Genomic DNA, 27945 nt, shown 5'->3' on the forward strand with positions numbered 1-27945 from the left:
CAAGATGCGGGCAATGGCAATAATCCACCACTGCTACTCTGAAGCAAAATATTCATAGCTCCTGCTACTAAAGGAGCCAAGAATGTGAATTATGAAGTTGGAAAAAAGAGATTGAGGATGCATCTGGTCTGCTGCAGAAATACTTCACAGGCACCAGATGGCACAGCTACTTACAAGGAGAGTGGATGGCTTTGGGCGATGCTTGAGCAAATAAGCCAGTTAAATTACTCTCTATTCAGCTGCAGCTTTTGCTTTGTTTCTCTCCAAGGACTGTTATATGTATTCAGTTTTGCATTAATCAGTTGAAGCAATCAATCCAGTTTTGTAAATGCATGTATTCCTGGCCTACTTGTATTACATTTCTCTCTGCTTTTTCATGAGGTGATGGAACTATGTTCAGGGCCACAACCACATTGAAATGGTTCCACCATAGAGATTCCCTATAATATATCATCAGCTGAAAAAATCAATATGCTCCATTTGAATTAGTTTCTACACCAGATCCCATCTGATCTTAGAAACCGAGCAGGGGCAGCCCTGGTTAGATGGGAAACCAACAATGAATACCAGGTGCTGTTAGATTATATTTCAGTGGAAGGAACTGGCAAAACCATCTCTGAATATTCATTGCCTAAAAAACCCTATGATATTAATGGAATCACCATATGATGTCTATCATATATTTTGGAGACCTCCTAAATCATCCCCTCCACGTGAGGGCTGAGTCTCAGTTGCTGTTGAGGCACATAACAAATATTGAATCCAGTGTATTCTCTCTCTCCGATGGGTGGCAGGCCATTCAACAGAGGAAAATCTGTAAAAAAAGAGTGTGGCAAAAGTTATTTTTGAGGAAAAATACACAGGCTAGAAGGGGCTCCAGCAGTTTGCTTTGCATGAGCCTACAGGGAAGGGAAAAACTCTATCCCCCTTATTTTCTAAACCCCCTGCCAAGGGAATTGAACTACTTTTGCACGTTGAAGTGAGCAAAGGATGCTGTAATGAAATGCTTTATATACGATCCCAAACGCTGCCAACCAAAAATATAATGCGATCCCACCGATATGCCACCAAAAATATAAAGGATTATTAAATAAATTCAGTTAAGTGTTTGGGGCTGCTGAGACTCTGCCACCAACACACTATTTTCTGAGGTAAAGTTCTGTGATCACTGGCAACCACCACAATTTAGGGAATATTAAACTTCTGGTTTGGCAAGAGGCTTTAAGCAAGCTGTGCTGTGCTGGATTTGCACTCAGGGCTTTGTTCTCTGAGGTAAAACACTGAGATTCGTTTAAATAACTCCTGCCATCTTTTCTTAAAATGGTATAATTTAAAACACAGAACAAAAGTGCTTAAGCTATTTTTTAAAAAAGGTCCACACTCATAAAAGTGGCATTCCTATACTGCTAGGGAACTGTGTCACATAGAAGCACTCTTGAGACAGATGTTATTTAACAAGTAACAAAGTTGTTTATTTGGGAGACTTTAACAATACAGGCATTTAAGCTTAATGATTGCAGTAATGAATGAAAACATGTAGTTACTTCAAAGAACAGTTCAAGACTGAGTTTCAACAATAACTCTCCACTCCCTCACAATCTAGCAGACTTCCCTCTGACTAGACTTCCTTAAACTTCAGACAGTCCTTTCCTTTGGATCTGTCTTCTCTAGACTAGCTATTCTCCCTAATAGATATCTATCTATAATAACTGACCAACTCCTGGCTTCACTAACTCTTCTTCTTCAAACACTCCCAAAACCTAACTCTTCAGACACCAGTCTCCAACTAAACTAACAGATTTTAAAACACGCCTACTTCAAGGCTTTTTTTCTCTTCCCTCCAGCTAAGCTCCACCTACTCTCTCTCAGCCAATTACACAGCTTCCCACATTTCCCTCTAGGCTGCTCCTAAGCTCCACCCCCTCTAGGAACTGGGTTCTCTAAGATGGCTGCCTTCTTGCACCATCTCCTTAAAATGGCTGCTGAACTTCCTGGGCCTACTTCCTGGACTTTCCCTGGCCTAAAAAGGTAGGGAATTCATCCCAGTGGTGATGTAAGCAGTTGAAAAAAATGAATCAGGGCCATCTCTCCCAAATTGCAAGAACTGGCAGCTATGCAGGCTCTAATTCTAGTTCACTCCTGGTTTTGAAAAGTGGACATTTTTAATGTATGCAGTGGAGAAGAAGTCTAAGGCAGCCAGAAACATTTGGTTACAGAATCCCTTCATATCCCCATTCTTTTTTGGAGGCCTCATTTTTACCAAAAGAAACAAAGCTGTTTATTGGTTGTTGTGTTTAGTGCTCTTTATTTACTGTCCTGCTTTTAGCATTTTTAAAATACTGGTAGCTTTTTAAATACTGAAATCCACAAGCATGTTGACAATTTCAACAGAAAGGAGGAAACAATAAAAATGAACAAAATCTGGCTAAATCCTCTAAAGTCAGGACAGTAAAGAAAGAGGAACACTCAAAAAACAGGGGAATTCCAGACAGGAATCGATCCATTTTGGCGGTGGCTATAGGGGAGGTTTCGCACAATTAAAACTTGTGTGCCAGTTCCGCCTGTACCTTGGCAAGTCAGACTTGGCCATGGTAGTCCATGCTCTGGTTACATCTCGAACAGACTACTGCAACAGGCTCTACGTGGGGTTGCCTTTGAAGACTGTTCAGAAGCTTCAAACAATCCAACAGGAATTGATGGGGAGATATTGGAAATATAGATATTTATTTATACATAAATTGTATGTACATTAGAGGCACTGAAATGTAAGAAAAATCAGGCTTTCTCTGTATTAGAAAGCCGAGCTGACAGGCCAGAAAAAATAATGAAGTATCTGTGTCCAGGCACAGCAAGGGGGGGGGGGGTTGAACATTCCAGTGTGGGGAGAGATAAGAAAGTCCTGGTACAAACAGATATAAGCAAAAAGTAAGGGGCCTATCCCCACTCCCTCCTGACAGGTCTTGATGGGTTGGTGCAAGCTGTAAAGTGCTCTTAGGAAAAAAATATAGAAACATGCCTCTTGCATGTTGGAAGATAGAATTTGATATTTCTATGATGCTAAAGTTACGCACTGATGATGTTAATGTATGTAGAAGTGAGCTGGTACGGCTGTACCAGGAGCTCCAAATTCCTTTTCTTTCTTTGAGTATTTGCATGTATTCCAAAGTTCCATGCATTTTGCAATAAGGTAGCTTCCCCTCATTTGCAGCCACCTGCCTATCATCGTTGGATTTTTTAGTTCTGCCCCTTTCCCGAGGGTTCAGGAAGGAAAGGGAGCCATTTTAGTTCAGTCTTACAGTTGAAAGCTTAGCTACAGGACATGAATCAGCTCCACCTGTAGAGAAGCTTCATTTCTTACGAAATTCCGGGAGAAAACAGTTCCAAAGGACTCCAGCTGGAGAATCTACAAAGCCTTGACTGGTAGGTCTACTCAGGACCCAAGAAGCAGTTTGGAGCCGGGAGTAGAGCCCACACCAGCAGAGTTTAGAAAGTAGATTGCCCAAGGAGGGGTTAAAAAGGGTTTTCCTCTTAAAGAAAAGAAACAGTTAATGAAGCCAGTTGCCTGTCCCTTGTGGACAAGATTAAGAAAGCCACCAGTTGATTCAAAGCCTTGAAGTATTTGTTTTACCTGTTGAAGATCTGAGAAGTATTTGATTGTTTTGTTGAAGACCTAAGAAATAATAAAGGATTTTGTTAAACTTTTCGAGCTTTTAAAGACTCTATAGGAAAATCCTTAGGGCCTCTCACTCGAGGCACCCCGGCTTCCTGCTGGGCACAAAGAGCATGTCCTGTTCAAAAGCCAATTGCTATAGGCCCAGCGCGCGACAGCACAAGAAGCATGGGTTGTTTTTTTTTTGTTTGCCTGCATTTGAAGAGGTATAAAAGGCAAAATCAATGCTTTTATCCTCACTCTGGTTTGTTTTCGGGTGAGAGTCCACGCCAAAGTCCCAGATGGAAATAACGTACTTTTCTGACCTACAAACAAAGGATCACTCTTGGTAATATCTCCCTATCTACTGCTGCAGCAGCAGCAGGGTTGCTTACCATGTCTAGATCAGAACTGCACAATTCTAAAGATTGGCCCTGAGCTTTGTTGATGGTGATTGCAAATGCCAATCAAATTGGGAATTGCAATCTCTTGAAATGGCATATCCATTGGAATCAGAGCAATGTGAGGAATGAGGACATCTTCAACCCAGAATATCAAGGCAGATAATCCACAATGTCTGCTTTGTACTGGATTATATGTCAGTATAGACTTAGGGCCCTTCCTTACAACCATATAAACCAAAACATCAAGGTAGATCTTCCACCATGTCTGCTTTGAACTGGATTGTCTGAATCCAGGCTGCCATGTAACCCAGTACAATGTGGATCGCATACAGCTGTGTGGAAGGGGGGTAAAAAAAGACACAGGATGCTCAAAGGAGCCCCAATGAAGTCCATAATAAACTTACAGTGGCATTCCTGAGGGTGGGGGTGGCACTGGAGGAGGGAAGAAGGCCCACCCCCTCAAATGAGGCAATGATTGACAGTGGGGACTTTTTTAAAGGGGGGCTTTGAAGTTTAGGGAGGGGTGTGATGTGCATGCCCATGGAGCCAAATAAACACAGAGAGCCCAAGAGGTGAGCCCTGCCTTACCTGCCCAAAGAGGCCTGGGCGAGTGGCCAAGCATCCCTCCTCGAGCACAACTTCAGACTGAGACAGAGAAGTAGCATTGAGGGGGGAAAGCGAAGGCATACCCCCAAGGCCCACCCCCACCATTTGCCCCCACACATAATCCCATCCCCGTCTTGGCAGAGTGAGCACTATGGTAAAAGACACATCTCAATTCCAATGCAATGTCACATGAAATAATTAAATAAAAATGAAACTAAATCGAAATCTATGGAAATTCAATGTAACAATGCATTTGGAAACATTGAAAAAGAATTGTAAAATATGTAGTATAGTGTGTGTTGCTTTGACATCCAACAGATGGTGCTGTTTTTCCTAAAAAAGCATATTTTACCTGTCACAGGTGGGACATCTATATAATAGTAGGTAGGTAAAAACATAAAAACATTCACCTTTTTCAATGCAGCATTTTGCCAACATTTTAAAGCCATCAGTGAAGAATGTCCGGAGATTTAAGATTTTGAACAAACGAACATTTACATTTTTATGTATATAAAAGGTAAAGGTTTTCCCCTGACACTCTGGTAGGTGGTGCTCATCTCCATTTTTAAGCCAAAGAGCTGGCGTTGTCCATAGACACCTCCAAGATCATGTGGCTGGCATGACTGCATGGAGTGCCGTTACCTTCCCGCTGGAGCAGTACCTATTGATCTACTCACATTTGCATGTTTTCGAACTGCTATGCTGGCAGAAGCTGGGGCTGACAGTGGAAGCTCACGCTGCTCCCTGGATTTGAACCTGTGACCTTTCGGTCAACAAGCTTAGAATCTCAGTGGTTTAACCCACTATGCCAACAACATCTGTTTCATCCTTTTCTGAACGACAGTAAAAGTAACCAAGCAGGAACTTTTGTTAACTTTATCCCTCAAGTGGTATGAATCAATAAAATCCTTCCTACACAAAATCTTTATTGCAGATCACATGGAAGACAGTTGGCAGGTCAGGTTTGGGAATGGAGGGAGCAGTTTATAACAAATAACCTGTTACATGTTTTAGGCCCTGTGAAATGCAGCATAAAGAATGGCTTATCTCAAACTATTGATAAGTTAATCTTCTGTTTAGTGAACTTGCAAAAAAAGAACACTGCAACGTTGGAGCAGGCTTCCAGTAGTCCAGGTTTCTCACTTCCAGCTTCTCTCTTTCTAATTCTTGCTGCTTCTCCTTGATACGGAAAGGTATACTGGTGGGAACAGAGTAGTGAAGAAAAATCAAACAACAGTATTGCAAAGTGACAATCACAAGCCTTTTTAGGTTCACAAAAGGAGGATTTATCCAGATCAGAATATATTTGAAATTTAAGTAGGCAGAATGTGAGCTGATCAGCTAAATAGCACCAGCCCACACATTCACCCGACCATATGCAAAACATGCAGAAGGAAATATACACAATACATGCCTGGTCAGTTAATATATATTTAGAGAATGTCCCTATTTTGACTGTATTTTATATGTTCTCTAGAAAGTACACATATTTCCCAATTATTACACAGTCGACCTTCCATATGCGTGGGTTTCACTTTTGAGGATCCGGTTGTCCACGGATTGGATTATTTGTTCTGTCCTAGGAATCTCTTGGTCCTTCAGTGCAAGTCTTTGGTCAGCATTTGCCACAAGTTGATCATAGAGTAGTTCTGGAGGACTGAGGTCCATTCCATACTGCCCTATATCTCAGGATCTGATCCCAGATTATCCGATTATCCCAAGTTATCTGGCAGTGTAGTGGAACACATCTCACCATGCTAAAACAGTAGAAGTGACCCTTAATGGGACATGCCGCATTATCACGGGTGTCTGTGCCCTACACCACTGGAGAAATTACACTGTTTAGCCAGTTTTGCACCACCTGACATCCGCCGGGAAGTAGCAACTAATGATGAAAGGACCAAGGCAGTGACATGTCCAGCTCATCCCCTGTTTGGATATCAGCCAGCATGTCAATGACTTAAATCAAGAAATAGTTTTCTAGGATCTACAGAGACACTCGCTGGAACACCTCAGCAAGCGAGAGTCCAAAAGTGGCAGGCTCAAACCCAGAACCTCAATCAATGGCTCCCCCCTGGACACAGAGAAGACTGGGCGACTTGGAAGGTGCTGAACAGACTGCGCTCTGGCACCACAAGATGCAGAGCCAACCTTAAGAAATGGGGCTACAAAGTGGAATCCACGACATGCGAGTGTGGAGAAGAGCAAACCACTGACCACCTGCTGCAATGCAACCTGAGCCCTGCCACATGCACAATGGAGGACCTTCTTGCAGCAACATCACAGGCACTCCAAGTGGCCAGCTACTGGTCAAAAGACATTTAATCAACTAACAAGCTTGCAAACTTTGTGTTTTGTTTGTTTGTTAAAACATGCAATGCAACTGTTTGGTCTGCTCCTGACACGATAAATAAATCTGGCAGTATAGACTCATATAATCCATTCAAAGCAGATAAACTGAGATCAGGTCCCAGGATATAGGACAGTGTAGATCCAGCCCGAGGCCCCTTCTACACTGCCATATAATCCAGATTATCAAAGCAGATACTTCACATTATCGGCTTTGAACTGGCTTATCTGAGTTTACACTGCACATAATCCTGTTCAAAGCAGATAATCTGGATTTTATACAGTAGTGTAGAAGGGCCTTGAGAGATTCCTGTAGAGCTGAGTTTTTTTTCAAGTATTCACCTTTTTCATATTTGCAGGAGTTCTCCATTTGTAACACCACCACCCCCCCTCCCCCCAAATGTGGAAGGCTGGCTGTAACTACATTGAGATTCTGCACCATCAGGTTTAACAATAGAGCTTTGTCTCCATACTTACATCTGATGATGCAATCACCAAAAACCAAGCTTTTCAGTTACCTACCTTTTACACTGCCCTATCTCCCAGTGTTTTGAAATGTTAATCTTTGAACTGGCCCTGCCCACTGTGATCATTTTTAGTGGTTTAATGTTTTGATTTTATATTGTTGTGCTCAGGCATGTAGCCAGGAAGGGGAGGGGGGGGGCTTGAGGGGCTTCAGTCCCCCCCCCCCCCGAAATTCTCATGGTGGTTCGCGAAAAGGCCTTACTGGTGCATTATTTAAACTGTTATGTTTATTCATATCATGATCTGATCACCATAATATATCCCATATGCATGGGGGTATTGGGGTAATGATACAAAAGGTTTGCTAGGGTAGACCCTCTTTCACTCAAACTCAGCCTGCCCCGAAACTCAGCCCCCCCGAAACTCCCCCTGAAAAAAACTCAGTCCCCCTCCCCGAATCAAAATCCTGGCTACGGGCCTGGTTGTGCTGCATATTTACATTGGTTTTGTATTTTGTGTTATTTTCTTTTCTGATTTTCTGTTGTGTTTTATATTGTGTTTTCTGTATTGATGGGCGTGGCCTCATGTAAGCTGCCCCCGAGTCCCCTTTGGGGAGATGGTGGCGGGGTATAAATAAAGTCGTTGTTGTTGGGTTTTTTGTCATGTCAGGAGCAACTTGAGAAACTGCAAGTCACTTCTGGTGTGAGAGAATTGGCCGTCCGGGGACGCCTGGATGATTTTTCGATGTTTTTTTTTTTATCATGCTTGTGGGAGGCTTCTCTCATGTCCTCGCATGAGGATCTGGAGTTGATAGAGGGAGCTCATCCGCCTCTCCCCGGATTCGAACCTGTGACCTGTTAGTCTTCAGTCTTGCCCGCACAGGGATTTAACCCATTGCGCCACCGGGGGCTCCATAAATAAAGTTTATTATTATTTGTTATTATTTATTATTATTCAGTTATACAGCTCTCCCTGCTGAAGTCAGAGCACTGTAGAGTGGGACCCCTTCCACACTGCTCCTATGTCTTATGATCTGATCCCAGTCTATCTTCTTATCTCAGTTTATATGGCAGTGGAGTCTCATATAGGCAAAGGTAAAGGTTTTCCCCTGACATTAAGTCCAGCCGTGTCCGACTCTGGGGATTGGTGCTTATCTCCATTTCTAAGCTGAAGAACCGGTGTTGTCCGTAGACACCTCCAAGGTCATGTGGCCGGCATGACTGAACAGAGTGCCGTTACCTTCCCGCAGGAGTGGTACCTATTGATCTATTTACATTTGCATATTTTCGAACTGCTAGCTTGGCAGGGGTTCCAGTGGAGACTCATATAATCCAGTTTAAATCAGTTAATCTGGGATTAGATCCTGGGATTGTGTAAAAGGGGTCTGGGATAGTGAGAGAGTTTATCTTCCATGCTTTTCAGGTCACAGAGATAGGCAGTTGGAGAGGCTTTCCAGGATTCAGCCACAACTACTTCTCTCAGTGTGTCAGAAATACATCACAGATGTGACTTCCCAACCCCCTGGTCGGTAATGTTTCAGATTCCCTTTAGTTGGGGTGCTGCCAGGCTGAAACGGTTGGCTCATGTTGGCTTGTTAATAATACTCAACAGTAACAATATCATGAATCCAGTTTACGATTTGTAGCTACCAAATAGGATGTCCCCAAGAAACACAGTCATTGTTTTATTGCTAGTTCAGAATGTGCACTGTGTATTTGCGGGGGGGGGGGGGGGGTGCCCCACTCCTTCATTTTATCTGATCCTTCTGCTGCTCAGCTGTTCCCTCTTTCAGTTCACAGACTGTCAGAGGATGGAAGCAGGTCAGCCCTTTTGCCTGAAATGCTGATGAAAATCCCCCTCCGACAGCTGTTTTAAAAAGCAACAGATGTGGAGAGTGATTTTCCTTGGAACAGCAGGAGAGGCAAAGGCTAAACTCCCCTTTCCTGCTTAAATGACGGGCAGAAGACAACCGAATTGCAAGGGCGCTGAAGATTAAAACACCTTTACCTGTATGGTTTCTTCACATGACCTGTAAGCATATGTAAGTCAACATGAAAGAAGTTCAACATCTTTATAAATGACTTAGATGAATGCTTAAAAGGCATGACCATCAAGTTTGGGATAGCCAATACTACAGAGGACAGGAGCAGAATTCAAAAACGATCTTGACAGATTAGAGAGATGGGCCAAAACTAACAAAATGAAGTCCAACCGTGACAAATGCAAGATACTCCACTTAGGCAGAAAAAACGAAATGCAAAGATACAGAATGGGGGACGTGTGCCTCGAGAGCAGTATGTGTGAAAAAGATCTTGGAGTCCTCGTGGACAGCAAGTTAAATATGAGCCAACAATGTGATGTGGCGGCAAAAAAAGCCAATGGGATTTTGGACTGCATCAATAGGAATAGAGTATCTAGATCCAGGGAAGTCATGCTACCCCGCTATTGTGCCTTGGTTAGACCACACCTGGAATATTGTGTCCATTTCTGGGCACCACAATTGAAGAGAGATATTGACAAGCTGGAAGGTGTCCAGAGGAGGGCGACTAAAATGTTCAAGGGTCTGGAGAACAAGCCCTATGAAGAGCGGCTTAAAGAGCTGGGCATATTTAGGCTGAAGAAGAGAAGGCTGAGAGGAGACATGATAGCCATGTATAAATATGTGAGAGAAAGTCATACGGAGGAGGGAGCAAAATTGTTTTCTGCTGCCCTGGAGACTAGGACGCAGAACAATGGCTTCAAACTACAAGAAAGGAGATTCCATCCACTATAATGAGGCCTCCTCTGCAAATAACCGGCTTCTTCTTTATCTGACTCGAGTTTTAATTAGTTTTAATCAGTTTTCTCTTTTAAATTTTACATGTAGCCCGCCCATTGTCACTGTGATTGTGTTTATTGTAATTTTATACTGTTATATTTTCACATGTGTTATGTAATTACGATGTTATTGTTTACTTCGGGTTGCGCTTTCGGTTTATGCAGCTGTAATTTGTGTTTGGGCTTGGCCTCATGTAAGCCACACCAAGTCCCCATTGGGGAGATGGTGGCGGGGTATAAATAAAGATTATTATTATTATTATTATTATTATTATTATTATCTGAACATTAAGAAGAACTTCCTGACTGTGAGAGCCATTCAGTAGTGGAATTCTCTGCCCCGGAGTGTGGTGAGGCTCCATCTCTGGAAGCTTTTAAACAAAGGCTGGATGGCCATCTGTCGGGTGTGCTTTGAATGCAAATTTCCTGCTTCTTGGCAGAATGGGGTTGGGCTGGATGGCCCATGATTCTATGAAGTTGCAGAAGACTCTGCACAATGTCTAATGTCGCACACATTTAAGAAGCTGCTTTAAAAACAGGATTTTGCATTGAGTTGAACATATATTGCATTAAAATTGTGTGTTACATACTGAAGTTAATTAAAAAGGCTTAAGAAATATTAGAATATTGTTGCCTTCCCTAAACCTCAGGGTTTTGTGGATATGATTTCATTGTACGGTCTCTTTCCCTTGATCTGGGAAAGGCTTAGTCACCACAGGGGGGAGTTAAAGCCACACAGTATTGCAGCCTGCTTCAAAGCACAGGAAAAATTCAAATTAAGGTTGTAGAATCCCTGCTTTCGAAAAGATCAGATTCAACCCTGATTTTTTTTTAAAGTCTTTAGGCTATAATTTTATCCATTATAATCTTCCCCAATACACATCAGTATATAAAATAATACAAAGTACAAGTAGTCCCCGAGTTACAAAGACCCTGAACTTACAAACGACTCATAGTTAAGAATAGGGGTGAGACAATAGAAAGTGAATCTAGTCCTTGGAAAGGAAATTCAGTCCTGGAATAATTTTCATGGGGCAGGGGGGTGGGGAGGTGTCTTAAATGAAGCTTTCTCACCAGTCCTTATTTCCACAACAAATAATTATTTTCAAAATCCAATTATCACAGGGACAGAAAGTGAGGTGAATTATTCTGAATGGGCACAGACAGCAAAACAAACACCACAGGGGTGTTCACTCTTCCCTATGCTAGCCAGACCATGCATAGATATAGATATAGGTAAAGGTAAAGGTTTTCCTCTGACATGGTCCAGTCGTGTCCGACTCTGGGGGTTGGTGCTCATCTCCATTTCTAAGCCGAAGAGCCGGCGTTGTCCGTAGACACCTCCAAGGTCATGTGACCGGCATGACTGCATGGAGCACCATTACCCTCCCGCATCTCACATTTGCATGTTTTCGAACTGCTAGATTGGCAGAAGCTGGGGCTGACAGCAGAAGCTCACACCGCTCCCCAGATTTGAACCTGTGACCTTTCAGTCAATGAGCTCAGCAGCTCAGCGCTTTAACCCACTGCACCACCGCAGTAAACCAAACATAATGACAGTGAGCGGGCCGCATGTACATAAAATGATTTAAAAACTCAGGATGAGATAAAGGAGCAGAATTATTTGTAAGGGAGAACTCGTAGAGAGACAGGGTGATAGACTGACCTTCGTACAAGGGGGGGGGGGTGGGTGTACTTCTAGGACAAAAACGTTGAGGGGAGCAATAGCTTAAGATTATGTGACTACTCTCCAAAAGCGCAACGGCAGAGCCAGGTCTTGAGATTTTTTTTAAAAGTTTCTAAGGTAGGAACTTTCCTAATCTCTCCGGGCAATGACTTCCAGAGTCGGGGGGCCACATTTAGCTTGACTTCTCAGGAAACACCTATCTGATTTGGACAGCCCTACCAGCAGTACCACTATCAGCAATGGCTTCTTATCTCACAGTCCCACCACTGTAGAAAATGGGTGCCATTGGTGAACCATTTACATTGGAGCACCCAGTGGTGCAACGTTGATCACTTGTGCTGGCAGGACTGAAGACCGACAGGTCGGAGGTTCGAATCCAGGGAGAGCACGGATGAGCTCCCTCTGTCAGCTCCAGCTCCCCATGCAGGGACATGAGAGAAGCCTCCCACAAGGATGGTAAAACATCAAAACATCCCCTTGGCAATGTCCCTGCAGATGGTCAATTCTCTCACACCAGTTCTCTCATGCCTTTTCTCAAGTCGCTCCTGACATGAAGAAAAAAAATTACATTTATTCTATGTAAATTCTGGGAGCTGCTAATGAATCACTAATTAAAGGTTATATGCTTTTTTAAAGATTTTGTGCTTTTTATATGTTGATCACCTTTCCAGATTTTTTTTCCAGGCCCCCAGTTCTTTTTTGTTTAGCTGTTTTAGCTCTGGGAAAGAATCTCATACTATCCTTTCGTATAAAACTAAATTGCCTGCATGGATGTTATTTCCCTGGATGAAATTCTGTGCAGCTAGCATTAGTTACTCATCTGTAGCTAACATGCTGTGCTATACAGTATGTACTTCTATCAGAAAATCTCTCAACATCTGTACCTTCCTATGATTTGTATAAGGCATCAAAACAAACACACACATTCCTCACACATGGCTAATCCTGCCCTAGATGGAAGTGAACATTTTGTATGAAGAAGCTTTTAGGTTTCGGAACACAGCGTAGGTTAAATTTGTGCGAACATAATTAATTGATAATTAATAGCCAAAGGTTTTCCTTAGAGTACCAGCACTTGTGGTTCCCACTCCTGATTTAATTCAGATGGTATCACAGAATGGATTTCACTGCAACATATTGGCACAGTTTCACTGAAAAAGTCTGATTTTTCTCACAATAGATTGCTTTCAACTTAAAGCAATGTTACATAAGTACTTCTGATAAGAACAATCCACTAGTAAGTGGGAAATCCTGGCCAATTTAAGTTGGTTGTAAAGACAGCCTCCTTCATAGTGACACAGAACAACTTGTACTTTTGTGACCATTTGCAAACGTATTGTCATCTGAACATGAATATGAGGTAGATTCATGTGAGGACAAACAATGAAGTGAATACAGCTTTGCTTTCAGAAGGACTTAAAAATGAAGAACAGTCAGAACATGGTAAATTCTGTTTTATAACATAACTAGATAACAGATGACAAACTGAATGGATGTCTGTGTGCGGTTTCTGCCAGCCTGAAAACAGCTTATTCTCTCTTCATGTCATTGTATTTGTTTATAACAGGATCCTATAAACAGCAATTCTTTAATGTGAGCTCACACTTTTTCCAAGTCAGATCCTCAAAGCAAGTTTGAACTATGACCTTATGATGGTGCTTATGTTTCAATCTATTGCAAGACTAAGGACCTCATCACATTGAGATCCCGAAGCCAGGCGACAGCAGGGGATTTGCCAGGCAACATGGTGAATCCATGGGACAGCGGGGAAAACCATTGCCCCCACATCATCATCATTATCCACTTTCGGAGAAATTAGGTCATCATCATCCCTCCTCACCTTTAGAAAAAAGGTAAAATGTGGATGTGGGACCAGGCCTTCGGGCAGTTAGGTTAAAGGACAATTGATAATGTTGACTATGGCTTGGAAGTGGATTTGGATAAGTTAAGCGGAGTACTCAATCGTATATGGCTAGACCACCAGACTGGTAATAGCACAATGGACTGTAAGTATACTGTTTTGATCTTTATGTCTTAATGTTTATGCTTTTAACTGTTATAATTGCTGTTTTGTATTTTATTATGCGGCATTGAATTGTTGCCAATGGGAAGCTGCCCTGAGTCCCCCTAGGGCCATGATGGCGAACCTATGACACGTGTGTCAGCACTGACACGCGTAGACATTTTCGATGACACACAGCCGCATGGGGCCGCATCCCAAGAAGGACATTTCATCCTCGACTCCTACACCAGCATTTTTCTATAATGCTGAGATATATGGCATTATAGAAAAAGCAGGTAACTTAAATAATTAGTTTTTGGTTTATTAAATACAGTTCTATATTACAATAATATATTTTTGTTATTAAACTATAAATATCATGAAATTATGGGTTTTTCTCGAAGTGACACCCCACTCGAGTTATGCTCGTTTTTTTGGTGAGTATTGACACACCAAACTCAAAAGGTTGCCCATCATTGCCCTAGGAGTTGAGAAGGGCAGAGTAAAAATGTTTGAAATAAATAAATAAAATTATTATTATTATTGTCGAAGGCTTTCATGGCTGGAATCACTAGGTTCTTGTGGGTTTTTTCGGGCTATATGGCCATGTTCTAGAGGCATGTTTCCTGATGTTTCGCCTGCATCTATGGCAAGCATCCTCAGAGGTAGTGAGGTCTGTTGGAAATAGGAAAATGGGTTTATATATCTGTGGAATGACTGGGGTGGGGCACAGAGCTCTTCTCTGCTAAAGCTAGGTGTGAATGTTTCAGCTGACCACCTTCATTAGCATTTGAAGGCCTGGCTGAGCCTGGGAAAATGTTTTGTTGAGAGGTGTTAAGATGTGCCTGGTTGTTTCCTCTCTGCTGTTTTGCTGTTGTAGAGTTTTTTAATACTAGTAGCCAGATTTTGTTCATTTTCATGGTCTCCTCCTTTCTTCTTCTTCTTATTTATTAGAAACACAACAAGATGAGTCCACAGCAGACACTCTGCTGGCTGTTGTATTGGATCACACATCGGACACTTCCCAAGTGTCTAGGACTGTGTGATGCATCGGCGGATAACGTGTGAAGATCCCAGAAAGGTGGCCTTTTGCAGCTGGCAGATGGTAATTTTGTCAATGCCGGTTATGTTTAAGTGCAAGCCAAAGTCTTTAGGCACTGCACCCAGTGTGCCGATCATCACTGGGACCACCTAATTATTTGTGGTATTTGTATACCATCCTTCTCAACTCCGAAGGGGACTCAGGGTGGTTCACAGTTTTGGCAACAATTCTTTCCCCGCTATGCCGTTTTCCCCATCACATGGTGGAAAGCATCACTGCCAGGTTCTCTCCCATTCTAACTAATGAGAACATGGGAAGACTCCTGTGTTGTCTGTACAGCATCTTAGGATGCTGCCAGGATACTTCCTATATGAAACCCCACTGGAGGTAGCCTTGATGTGCTTCAGTGGGTCCCATCAAGGAAGCGTGCTGGCAGCATCCTAGGACACTTCCTAAAGGCAACGTGATGAGGTCCTAAATGTACTAGATTAATCTAAAGCCCCTTGAGTGTACGTAAATTCTGGAAATAAATTACAATAGCGTAAAACTACTAATTTGAGTATAAATATGTGTATGCATATATAAAATACTACATACATACCTAGGAGTTCCTGGCAAGCGTTGAAGTGGTATGAATGTGTCTGACTTTTTTTTGTACATAGCACTATGAAGAGAAAAAAAAACAAAAGCTAAAGAATCATCATTATACTTCTTCTGTAGGCATGTTTGCATATCCCAGTATGGTTTACAGTGAAAGCTGTCTATGTGTTGAAGTTCTTTCAATAATCAAATCCTTGTCTCTCTTTCCATACTAGGTGGAATGGGGCTACCATTTCTCAAGGCCTGGCACTCTCTAGTTTCCAGGATGAGTGGGAGAAATCTCAATGACAATCTTTCCTTGAAGTAAGTAAGTAAATAAGTGTGTGTGTGTGTGCCTTTCTTGTATGTTAGAGCATCGTTTCTCAACCGGGGGGTCGGGACCCCTGGAGGGGTCGCAAGGGGGTGTCAGAGGGGTTGCCAAAGACCATCAGCATGTCAAGGTCTATTTCCCCAAAACTCTACGAGTGTTTACATTTTGGAATATTAAGTATTTGTGCCAAGTTTGGTCCAGATTCATCATTGTTTGAGTCCACAGTGCTCACTGGATGTAGCTGAACTACAACTCCAAAACTCAAGGTCTGTGCCCACCAAACTCTTCCAGTATTTTCTGTTAGTTATGGAAGTTCTGTGTGGGAAGTTTGGCCCAATTCTGTTGTTGGTGGGGTTCAGACAGCTCTTTGATTGTAGGTGAACTATGAATCCCAGCAACTACAACTCCCAAATGACAAGATCAACCCCCTCCCCAACCCCACCAATCAAAGAGCATTCTGAACTCCACCAGTGATGGAATTGAACCAAACTTGGCACACAGAACTCCTATGACCAACAGAAAATACTGGAAGAGTTTGGTGGGCATTGACGTTGAGTTTGGAAGTTGTAGTTCACCTACATCCAGAGAGTCAAGCTAGGATGGAGCTGGACCAAACCTGGCACAGATACTCAATATGCCCAAATGTGGACACTGGTGGAGTTTGGGGAAAATAGACCTTGACATTTGGGAGTTATAGTTGCTGGGATTTATAGTTCACCTATAATCAAAGAGCACTCTGAATTGCATCAAAGATAGAATTAGGCCAAACTTCCCACACAGAACCCCCATAACCAACAGAAAATACTGTGTTTTTCTGATGCTCTTTGGCGACCCCTTTGACACCCCCTCGCGACCCCCCCCCCCCAGGGGTCCCAACCCCCAGGTTGAGAAACGCTGCACTAGAGCTTAAATAATAGGTAAAGAGAATGTATACCATCTGAAATCCTATGGCCGCCTCCTGCAGAATTCTGGGAGTCGTAGTTTAGTGAGACCTAGGATATCTCCAGCTGAGCAGTCCCCAAACAACAAGCCCCAAGATTCTTCAGGAGGCAGATGGGATGCATACTCTTCGCCTGCTCTTTAAGCTCTGTCTAGTGTGATACCCGCCCCTAAGGCTGTAACTGCTTGGGTACTGACTGACTTTCCGATCGTTTTCATTGTGTGCTTTTTTATGTTAGTTTCTTTATATATATATTTAGTCATCCTTAACAGAAAGGCAAATATAAATTTGGAAAATAAAGGAAAAAAATTCATACTTGCCTCCCAAAAAACACAGGTGATCTTGTCGACCCTTTTTTATGAAAGTCTGGACTTTCCTCTGGACTAGCGTACGAGTGGTCACCTGGTGTCACGAACGGAATGCCATTTCTGGAATCAATTTCATCCACTATGGTTGCAAAGAAAGGCATATTTAAATAATAAATCTGGGCCCATTTGTATTTAGAAATCTGTCCTCCTCCAAAAGAAGCTGCATGGACATACATTCCAAAATATTAATTCAAATATAGGCATTATGATCTAAACCAGCGTTTCTCAACCTGGGGGTCGGGACCCCTGTGGGGGTTGCAAAGGGATGTCAGAGGGGTCGCTAAAGACCACCAGAAAACACAGTATTATCTGTTGGTCATAGTGGTTCTGTGTGAGAAGTTTGACCCAATTCTATCGTTGGTGGGGTTCAGAATGCTCTTCAATTGTAGGTGAACTATAAATCCCAGCAACTACAACTCCCAAATGTCAAGGTATGTTTTCCCAAAACTCCACCAGTGTTCACATTTGCACATGTTGAGTATCCATGCCAAGTTTGGTCCAGATCCATCATTGTTTGAGTCCACAGTGCTTTCAGGATATAGGTGAACTACAACTCCCAAACTCAAGGCCAATGCCCACCAAACTCTTCCCGTATTTTCTGTGGGTCATGGAAGTTCTGTGTGCCAAGTTTAGTTCAATTCCATCGTTGCTGGAATTCAGAATGCTCTTTGATTATAGGTGAACTATAAATCCCAGCAACTACAAATTCCAAATCACTAAATCAACCCCCCAACCCTGCTAGTATACAAATTTGGGCATATTGGGTATTTGTGCCAAATTCGGTCCATTAAATGAGAATACATCCTGCATATGATATTTACATGGCAATTCATAACAGTAGCAAAACAGGAGTTGTGAAGTAGCAACAAAAATAATTTTATGGTTGGGGGTCACCACAACATGAGGAACTGTATTAAGGGGTCACGGCATTAGGAAGGTTGAGAAACACTCATCTAAACCAAAACGTACTTATTTAATGTCCAAACAGTATAATCATTTCTCTGTGGCCTTCTTTAAGGTTTCTCATATATTTTGTCCTTTCCATAGTAGTTTTCACACTTATTGTCTAAGCAGGTGCCCACTGGCTTTGGCCCTGTCCACTACAGGCAGGTGGTCCCTGGTAGATAACTTCAGAAAGAATGCCTCCTTTGATATTTCACCTCTGGGGTATAATTTCAACACTATTTCCTTTAAATTTACCTTGAGGTTGCAATATCACGTATTCAATTGGCCATAGCACCTTAGAAGGAGTAGCTGTTCCAACCCCCTACTGTAGAGAATCCAAAGCTAGGACAATCCACCTTCTGTTTAAAGATATCCATATAGGTCCTACCAAGCCAATTGGCTCCTCTTCCAACTACTCATACTATTAAAGAGTTTCTTCCAGTGTTCAGTCATAATCTATTCTCATTGGATCTATGCCCATTCAATCTCATTAAGTTTTTGGACACAAAGTGACAAATCATCTCCAGGACCTCCTGGTGGTTTTTTGGGACTTCAAGTAATCATGTCATCATTTTGATTCCAGCTACAGGCAAACAGCAAGATACTTTTCCATCTCCACTCCATCCCTTTTCTCCACCAGTTAGTAAATGGTCAGGTTGGTGGAGAATAGGGGTGATATTGTATTGTCAAAGGCTTTCATGGCTGGAATCACTAGGTTCTTGTGGGTTTTTTCGGGCTATAGGGCCATGTTCTAGAGGCATTTCTCCTGACGTTTCGCCTGCATCTATGGCAGCAGAGAGGAAACAACCAGGCACATCTTAACACCTCTCAACAAAAGATTTTCCCAGGCTCAGGCAGGCCTTCAAATGCTAATGAAGGTGATCAGTTGAAACATTCACACCTAGCTGCAGCAGAGAAGAGCTCCTTGCCCCACCTCAGCCATTCCACAGATATATAAACCCATTGTCCTATTTCCAACAGACCTCACTACCTCTGAGGATGCTTGCCATAGATGCAGGCGAAACGTCAGGAGAAATACCTCTAGAACATGGCCCTATAACCCGAAAAAACCCACAAGAACCCAGGGGTGATATTGTGCATTAGACGCAGAGATTCTCAACCTTCCTAATGACGCGACCCCTTAATACAGTTGCTCGTGTTGTGATGACCCCCAACCATAAAATTATTGTTGTTGCTACTTCATAACTGATTTTGCTACTGTTATGAATCGTAATGTAAATATCTGATATGCAGGATGTATTTTCATTCACTGGACCAAATTTGGCACAAATATCCGATACACCCAAATTTGAATACTGGTGGGGTTGGGGAGATTTATTTTTTTCTTTGGGAGTTGTAGTTGCTGGGATTTATAGTTCACCTACAATCAAAGAGCATTCTGAACTCCACCAACTATGGAATTGAACCAAACTTTGCACACAGAACTCCCATGACCAATGGAAAATACTGATGTCTTTCATAATAAATTTTAATAAAAAGTTGGTTTCTCATTATTTGTAGCATTAATGCCTATTAGATTCATTATCTTGCCATTCCAGTTGATTTACAGCCTCTCTTCTAATGCAGGATCTCATTAGTAACAAATTTCCCAAAACAAACCTTCAACATAAAGATTACATTTTAGTTTTTATGGAAAAACTAAAATGTAATCTTTACCTCATTCTCATTTACCTCATTCTCATTAAAATACTTAACATCAAATATGGTAACCTACCATGACTTTAAAAAAAAAGAATGAGCAACAGAAAAAACCCCCCCAAAAAACAAAAAAAACCCCTAATGCGATCAATTAAAACCTGAAAGATTAAAGTAGCCAATGTATTGTCGAAGGCTTTCATGGCCGGAATCACTGGGTTGTTGTAGGTTTTTTTCGGGCTATATGGCCATGGTCTAGAGGCATTCTCTCCTGACGTTTCGCCTGCATCTATGGCAAGTATCCTCAGAGGACCTCACTACCTCTGAGGATGCTTGCCATAGATGCAGGCAAAATGTCAGGAGAGAATGCCTCTAGACCATGGTCATATAGCCTGAAAAAAACCCTACAACAACCCTTTAAAGTAGCCCTTCATGTAATCTTTTAAGAGCTGGCTACAGAGCTGGAAGGAAATACTAATCTATATGTTTAGAAATGTTGTAAATGGTACAATTTGAATGTATGAATTCCCAGTAGAAAATCTGAATGTAAATATCCAAAACCTTAAATCCAAGATTTGAAATGCCATCAATGCTTTAAGACAGCATTCCAAACATTTCATGTTGGCGACACACTTTTTAGACATGCATCATTTTGCAACACAGCAATTCAGTTTCACTACAAACTGGGGGTTAAACCAATCCCTTATAAGAGATACAGGTACATACATAAATTATAATAACAAAATGTATGAGAACACAAGATCTCTTATGAAAACCTTTCATCCATCTATCTATCTATCTATCTATCTATCTATCTATCTATCTATCTACCTATCTAAAATGCTCTGTGCATAATGAGTACCTTAAAAACAAAAGAACCAATGTACGAAATCACACCAAATTTGGCAACAAAACGTCTCACAATACAAGGAGTGACCATCACTCAAAAAAATATGATTTTGTCATTTGGGAGTTGTAGTTGCTAGGATTTATAGTTCACCTGCAATCAAAGAGCATTCTGAACTCCAGCAACAATGGAATTGAACTAAACTTGGCACACAGAACTTCCATGACCCACAGAAATTATGGGAAGGGTTTGGTGGGCATTGGTCTTGAGTTTGGGAGTTCTAGTTCACCTATATCCTGAGAGCACTGTGGACTCAAACAATGATGGATCTGGACCAAACTTGGCACAAGCACTCAATACGCCCAAATATGAACACAGATGGCGTTTGGGGGGAATAGACCTTGACATTTGGGAGTTGCAGTCACTGGGATTCACAGTTCACCTACAATCAAAGAGCATTCTGAACCCCACGAACGACAGAATCGGGGCAAACTTCCCACACAGAACCCCATGACCAACAGAAAACACTTAAGGCCATCCAATCCAACTCCCTTCATCGGGGCAAGAAAATGTAATCAAAGTCCTCCTGACAAAGAGCCATCCAGCCACAAGTATAGATAGATAGATAGATAGATAGATAGATAGATAGGGAATTGTAGTTTCTGGGATTTATAGTTCACCTACAATCAAATAGCATGATAGAATTGAACCAACCGGGGCATACAGGACTCCCATGACCAACAGAAAACGCTAGAAGAGTTTGGTGACCATTGACCTTGACTATGGGAGTTGTAGTTCACCTACATCCAGAGACTACCATGGACTCAAACAATGATGGATCTGGACCAAACTTGGCATGAATATGCCATATGCCTAAATATGAACCCAGATGGTTTGGGGGAAATAGACCTTGACATTTGGGAGTTGTAGTTACTGGGATTTCTAGTTCACTTGCAATCAAAGAGTGTTCTGAACCCCACAAACGACAAAATTGGGCCAAACTTCCCACACAGAACCCCCATGACCAACAGAAAATACTCAAGGCCATCCAGTCCAACTCCCTTCACCAGGGCAAGAAAACGTAATGAAAGCCCTCCTGACCAAGAGCCATCCAGCCATAGATATAGATAGATATATATATGATTCACACACAGAGATATAGTATCATAGATTTGAAAGAGACCCTTAAAGAAGGACTATGATATGTTGCATATTCCAGAGTAGGCAAACCAGACACTCTCCACATCAACACTGACAAAGAAACAGCAAGAAATACTGTTTACCCACAAGCATAAAGAAATTACATATATTAGAAACCAACACTTTCTCATTATTTTCCAGATCAACAGACAATGCGTGGCAGGGGACAGCTAATGTTTTTTAAAAACGATTTATTGCTTATTTCGCATACACCCAGGGGTTTCGTGTCACATTTACACATTGCAGTCAGCACCCTAACATGGTGCAATACAGAGTTTGGAAAGCTGTGGTTTACGATAATAAGCTTAAGTATAACACAATTTGGGGGGGGGGGGGGCTTTACCAAATCTCTTCTTTCCTGTACACATCTCCACTGTCTTTTCAGTTGACGTGGTTTTATTTCGCATGTAGATACCATCAAAGATACACTTCTTTCCTGTATGATAGGTATGATTACCAAACGGTGGATAAAATGTCCATTCTAAGGTTGAGTTTTCATTTTTATCTAAAGAAGAGAGGGAAAGTGGGGGAGGAAAAGGAAATAAACTGTGAAAACGCTGAATTTAGAAAACCTTCCCAGTTTCCTTGTCCCAATGTATCTCCCCTACGAACCAGCTCGGAGAGTAAGATCATCTGAGGAGGCCCCTCTCTCAGTCCCACCTTCCTCACAAGCATGGCTGGTGGGAACGAGAGACAGGGCCTTTGCATCTGAATACTTATGTGACTTTACTCACATCGGGAGGTAGTCTGATGTTTAACTAACTGACTGCTTTCTTCTACCACATTTGTTTCATGGGAAGGAATACTAGGTTGTTGAGGAGAAGCCACAGGACCAGAACTTGATTTCAGTGAAGAATTATGCCTGACAAAAAATAAAAATGAAGGGGGAAATTACCTACTTATTACTCATCTGAATGAACAAATTCTTGCTGACTGCTTATGTATCTGGCACATACTCTGAAGGACTGCACTCTCTGGAGGTCTTACTCGGTGGGTCTGGGTTTTCTTGACTACCATTGTTACCGAGGAAGGCATCTAACGTTGAGTCTTGTTCCTGAAGTCCATTAGATTTTATTTTATTGTTGCTTGGTTCTGGAAGACAAAGACATTTGAAAAGTGCTGAAGATGCCTAGAAACATAACAATATTGATTTTTTTAACGCGTGCCCTGTGTGGTTATTTTCTGGTATGATTTGCTTTCTGTAACGTGCTTTTATGAAAGCATACATGACCAATTATTTTACTTGATCGTTTAGTTGCAAGTTAAATGGCTTCTTTTCTCCTTTGACATGAATGCTACTGTCCATAGAGGGGGCTCTACTACCACACATTGAGGCTGACTGGCCATCTTGCAGTTAACTGATTTCAGCAACTACTAAAATCGTGGGTCTGGAGCCTGGCATGTCACGCTTCCCCAAAGGTTAAATCAGGACACGAACTGAGATGAAGGCAAAAAGAACAGGTCCAAAAGGATGCCAGAATAGAGTCTGTGCTCTTAAAGATCTGATATACCATGTTGTGAAATATAGAACATATTTATTCATTTTTACAGCCATTTGGAATACCCATGCCAGCCCTTGATTGCCTGAGAAGCGGCCCTGCTAGGATCCAGGCTCCAATCGGCTAGGAATTCCCTCTGATGTCATCAGTGGGTTAAACCCCTGTGCCGACAGGCCTGAAGACCGACAGGTCGCAGATTCGAATCCGGGAAGAGGTGGATGAGCTCCCTCTATCAGCTCCAGCTCCTCATGCGGGACATGAGAGAAGCCTCCCACAAGGATGATAAAACATCAAATCATCCGGGCATCCCCTGGCCAACGTCCTTGCAAACGGCCAATTCTTTCACAACAGAAGCAACTTGCAGTTTCTCAGGTCGTTCCTGACACGACAAAAAAAATCACGTTGGTGTTCTCCAGTGGCAGAAAAAATAAACAGCTGCTATTTGTTGAATTCAAAGTCTTAGTCCATTCATTGTTCTGCCCACAATAGGAGCGTAAACCCTAGGAATGTGTTGTGGACACATGTCAATGAGTTCCTGGTTGATATAACTATTTAGTTTGGTTATAAACCTCTCCCACAACTTGTGCACTGATCCTCATCAGCAATTGCCAATGGGTGTCAGAAAAACTTCTCAAGGACCGCAGGAAATATATCAATGAAATGGGAATTTATCAATGGGAAGAGAGTCAGTCAGTGGAGTTAGTACATGTCTCATCCATGGGAATGGGGACTACTTTTGAGTGTATGCTTTTGAGTGTATGCATTAAGCACCTCTTCTTCTCGCCCCCCTCTTATTGTGAAGACATTATACAAACTGGGTACACACATCCAACTGCAGCTAGACCAGTGTTTCTCAACCTAGGGGTTGGGACCCCTGAGGGGGTCACAAGGAGGTGTCAGAAGGATCGCCAAAGACCATTAGAAAAAATAGTATTTTATGTTGGTCATGGGGGTTCTGTGTGGGAAGTTTGGCCCAATTCTATCATTGGCGGGGTTCAGAATGCCCTTAATTGTAAGTGAACTATAAATCCCAGCAACTACAACTCCCAAATGTGAAGGTCTATTTTCCTCAAATTCCACCAGTGTGCACATTTAGGCATATTGACTATTTGTGCCAAGTCTGGTCCAGATCCATCATTGTTTGAGTCCAGAGTGCTCACTGGATGTAGCTGAACTACAACTCCAAAACTCAAGGTCAATGCCCACTAAACCCTTCCAGTACTTTTTGTTGATCATGGGAGTTCTGTGTGCCAGGTTTGGTTCAATTCCAATGTTGGTTTGGTTCAATTCCAACGTCGATTGTAGGTGAACTATAAATCCCAGCAACTACAACCCCCAAATGACAAAATCAATCCCTCCCAACCCCACCAGTATTCAAATTTGGGCGTATTGGGTATTTGTGCCAAATTTGGTCCACGGAATGAAAATACATCCTGCATATCAGATATTTATATCACAATTCATAACTGTAGCAAAATGACAATTCTGAAGTAGCAATGAAAATAATTTTATGGTTAGGGGTCACCACAACATAAGGAACTGTATTACGGCGTCGTGGCATTAGGAAGGTTGAGAATCACTGAGCTAGACAAACATTCCAGGCTACAGATTTAGAAAGAAAGGGGGGAGACACCACCTATTTGACGTCTTTAGGGTTGTGGGATCTGGAAAGACAGTATTCTGACATTGTGAAATTGTGAGAAAAATATTAAATAGAAATTTATGAATGAACCCCTAGAATTTATGAATGAATGCTGGGGAGTGAGGCGGACTTTAGAGGTTCGTGAATGGGGGAAACCTATGAATGGGTTTGGCTCATATCTGATTGTCTCAAGGAGATTGAGGGTGCTTAGCTATCCTTCTAGGCTGACTTCCCCAAGGTGATATGTTTCATAAAGACATTATGCAAATTCATGGACAACAAGCTAAACATGAGCCAACAATGTGATGCGGCAGCAAAAAAGACAATGGGATTTTGACCTGCATCAATAGGAGTCTAGTGTCTAGATCCAGGGAAGTTATGCTATCCCTCTATTCCGCCTTGGGTAGGCCACACCAGGAATATTGTGTCCAATTCTGGGCACCACAGTTCAAGATAGATATTGACAAGCTGGAAGGTGTCCAGAGGAGGGTGACTAAAATGTTCAAGGGTCTGGAGAACAAGCCCTATGAGGAGCGGCTTAAAGAGCTGGGCATGTTTAGGCTGAAGAAGAGAAGGCTGGGAGGAGACATGATAGCCATGTATAAATATGTGAGAGGAAGTCATACGGAGGGGGGAGCAAACTTGTTTTCTGCTTCCCTGGAGACTAGGATGCGGAACAATGGCTTCAAACTACAAGAGAGGAGATTCCATCTGAACATTAGGAAGAATTTCCTGACTGTGAGAGCCATTCAGTGGTGGAACACTCTGCCCCGGAGTATGGTGGAGGCTCCTTCTTTGGAAGCTTTTAAACAGAGGCTGGATGGCCATCTGTCAGGTGTGCTTGGAATGCAGTTTTCCTGCATCTTGGCAGGGGGTTGGACTGGATAGCCAGTCTGCTTCCCAGGGTGAGTTTTGATGACAGAAGAAGCAGCCCACTTGGCATTGCAAGGCTGTGGCTTTACCAGTTCATGCTTTATATGATTTGGTATAATTCATATTTGGGGAGGGTTACGATTTCTTGATAACATTGATATCATACATCAGGGTCCTCTGATCATGGGGTTTGAGTCCTGCTTTTCAACTGCAATTGCATAAATTCAACGTCCTGCAGTCCCTTGTTCAAGGATTATGTTCAGTATCCCTTTACTACCACAAGGGGTGCATCTAAACTGTAGAATGCAGTTTGATACCACTTTAACTCCCAAACTCTGCTCCTGTAGGTGTTTCAGACTTCAGGTCCAAGAAATCCCAGACATCTTACCAGTTGTTAGGAATTTTTGTTTTGTTGTGTCAAGAGCGACTTGAGAAACTGCAAGTTGCTTCTGGTGTGAGAGAATTGGCCGCCTGCAAGGACGTTGCCCAGGGGATGCCCGGATGATTTGATGTTTTTATCATCCTTGTGGGAGGCTTCTCTCATGTCCCCGCATGAGGAGCTGGAGCTGATAGAGGGAGCTCATCCGCCTCTCCCTGGATTCGAACCTGCGACCTGTCGGTCTTCAGTCCTGCCGGCACAGGGGTTTAACCCACTGTGCCACCGGGGGCTCCCCTGTTAGGAATTGTGGGAGCTGCAGTCCAAAACATCTGGAGGACCAAAGCTTGGGAACCATTGCACTATGGAATCATAGTAGTTTGGAGAGGCACTAGCAGTCTTTCACACTGAAAGCTAAAACCCTTGTAAAAATATAATCCCAACGATTCAAAGACATTGAGCCATAGCAGTTAAAATGAAGTCAAGCTACATTAATCCTAGAGTGCAGATGCAACCAGGATAAGGCAATCTAAGTTAACATTTAACCAATTAACGTTAACCCACCAGATACAAACTAATGGAAGACAACAAGAGCATCCTTTGCCAATTCTTTGCCAAGCCTCCCTACCTTTTTTTAAAAAAATCTTAATTGTTATTTTAGCTTACATAATTAAAAATTTAAGTAGAAGGGGTAAAATAAATAAAAAAGAGAGTAAAACTGAAAAAGAAAATGGGGTAGAATGAGAGAAGAAGAGAGAAAAGAAAGAAAAGAAAATGTGTCACTATGTATTGTCGAAGGCTTTCATAGCCGGAATCACTGGGTTATTGTAGGTTTTTCCAGGCTATATGGCCATGTTCTTGGGTTGTTGTAGGTTTTTCCGGGCTATATGGCCATGTTCTAGAGGCATTTTCTCCTGACGTTTCACCTGCATCTATGGCAAGCATCCTAGAGGTAGTGACCTCACTACCTCTGAGGATGCTTGCCATAGGTGCAGGCGAAACGTCAGGAGAAAATGCCTCTAGAACATGGCCATATAGCCCGGAAAAACCTACAACAACCCAAATTTGTGATTTCCGGTTATCCTCAATACATCTTTTTCTTTCTGTTCTTCTTTCTTAACACATTTTCTCCCTTCCTTTTCAATCTACCTCTTGGAATATTTTTTCTTGTTTATTTATTTACTTCTTGTTTTCTTTTGATATATATTCTTGCATTAGGCTCCAGTCTGTTTCTTTATTACTTTGACATTAGATATGTCAGTCTATCCAATATTTTTATTTCTAGTATTTTAATCAACCATTGTTCTGTATTGGGAATTTCATTTTTTTTCCTCCAAACTCTGGCGTATAAGCCCTCCTACCTTTTTCATCATCCTCGGGTGACTCTGCCCTTCCTTCTGCTTTCATCAGAGATAATAGTCTAGATTTCAAAAGGCTGGGTTCAGTTCCAAGAAGACGGCATTACCAGCACCACTCAGCCTCTGAATAGTAAGCTTATGTTACTGTACATCTTTACAAAATGGAGTTTCTGTACTAACTCTGCCATTGGATCGGCTGTTCTGTTGTCCTTTGGGTGCCAAGGAAACAAGGGACAGCAAACAAGGGGAGGGGGAGTTGTCGGATTCTTATAAATCCGTCTGGTCCTTACCTTAAGAATCTTCTTAAAGA

At 42.2% G+C, this 27945-nt stretch overlaps 1 protein-coding gene across 1 annotated transcript; it reads right to left on the reverse strand.

Moving 5' to 3' along the window:
- Nucleotides 1-5205: 5205 nt before the first annotated feature.
- SPATS1 (spermatogenesis associated serine rich 1) lies at nt 5206-27935 on the reverse strand. Its single transcript, XM_067463208.1, has 6 exons — nt 27639-27935; nt 22844-22979; nt 22622-22749; nt 22231-22392; nt 15623-15685; nt 5206-5857 (listed from the first exon to the last, which is right to left on the reverse strand). Exons 1-6 carry the CDS (start codon nt 27682-27684, stop codon nt 5820-5822), a joined length of 573 nt encoding a protein of 190 aa, XP_067319309.1. The 5' UTR covers nt 27685-27935; the 3' UTR covers nt 5206-5819.
- Nucleotides 27936-27945: the final 10 nt, after the last annotated feature.

The sequence above is a fragment of the Anolis sagrei genome, chromosome 1, assembly GCF_037176765.1.
Source record: "Anolis sagrei isolate rAnoSag1 chromosome 1, rAnoSag1.mat, whole genome shotgun sequence".
Taxonomy (NCBI): domain Eukaryota; kingdom Metazoa; phylum Chordata; class Lepidosauria; order Squamata; family Dactyloidae; genus Anolis; species Anolis sagrei.

Bases quoted from the DNA above. Each gene is read 5' to 3' on its own strand.
- SPATS1 (XM_067463208.1), bottom strand. From the start codon at position 27,684: ATGAAAGCAGAAGGAAGGGCAGAGTCACCCGAGGATGATGAAAAAG. The intron at 22,980-27,638 runs GTAGGAGGGCTT...TTTGTCTTCCAG, and splicing joins ACCCGAGGATGATGAAAAAG to AACCAAGCAACAATAAAATA. The intron at 22,750-22,843 runs GTATGTGCCAGA...ATTTTTTGTCAG, and splicing joins AGAGAGTGCAGTCCTTCAGA to GCATAATTCTTCACTGAAAT.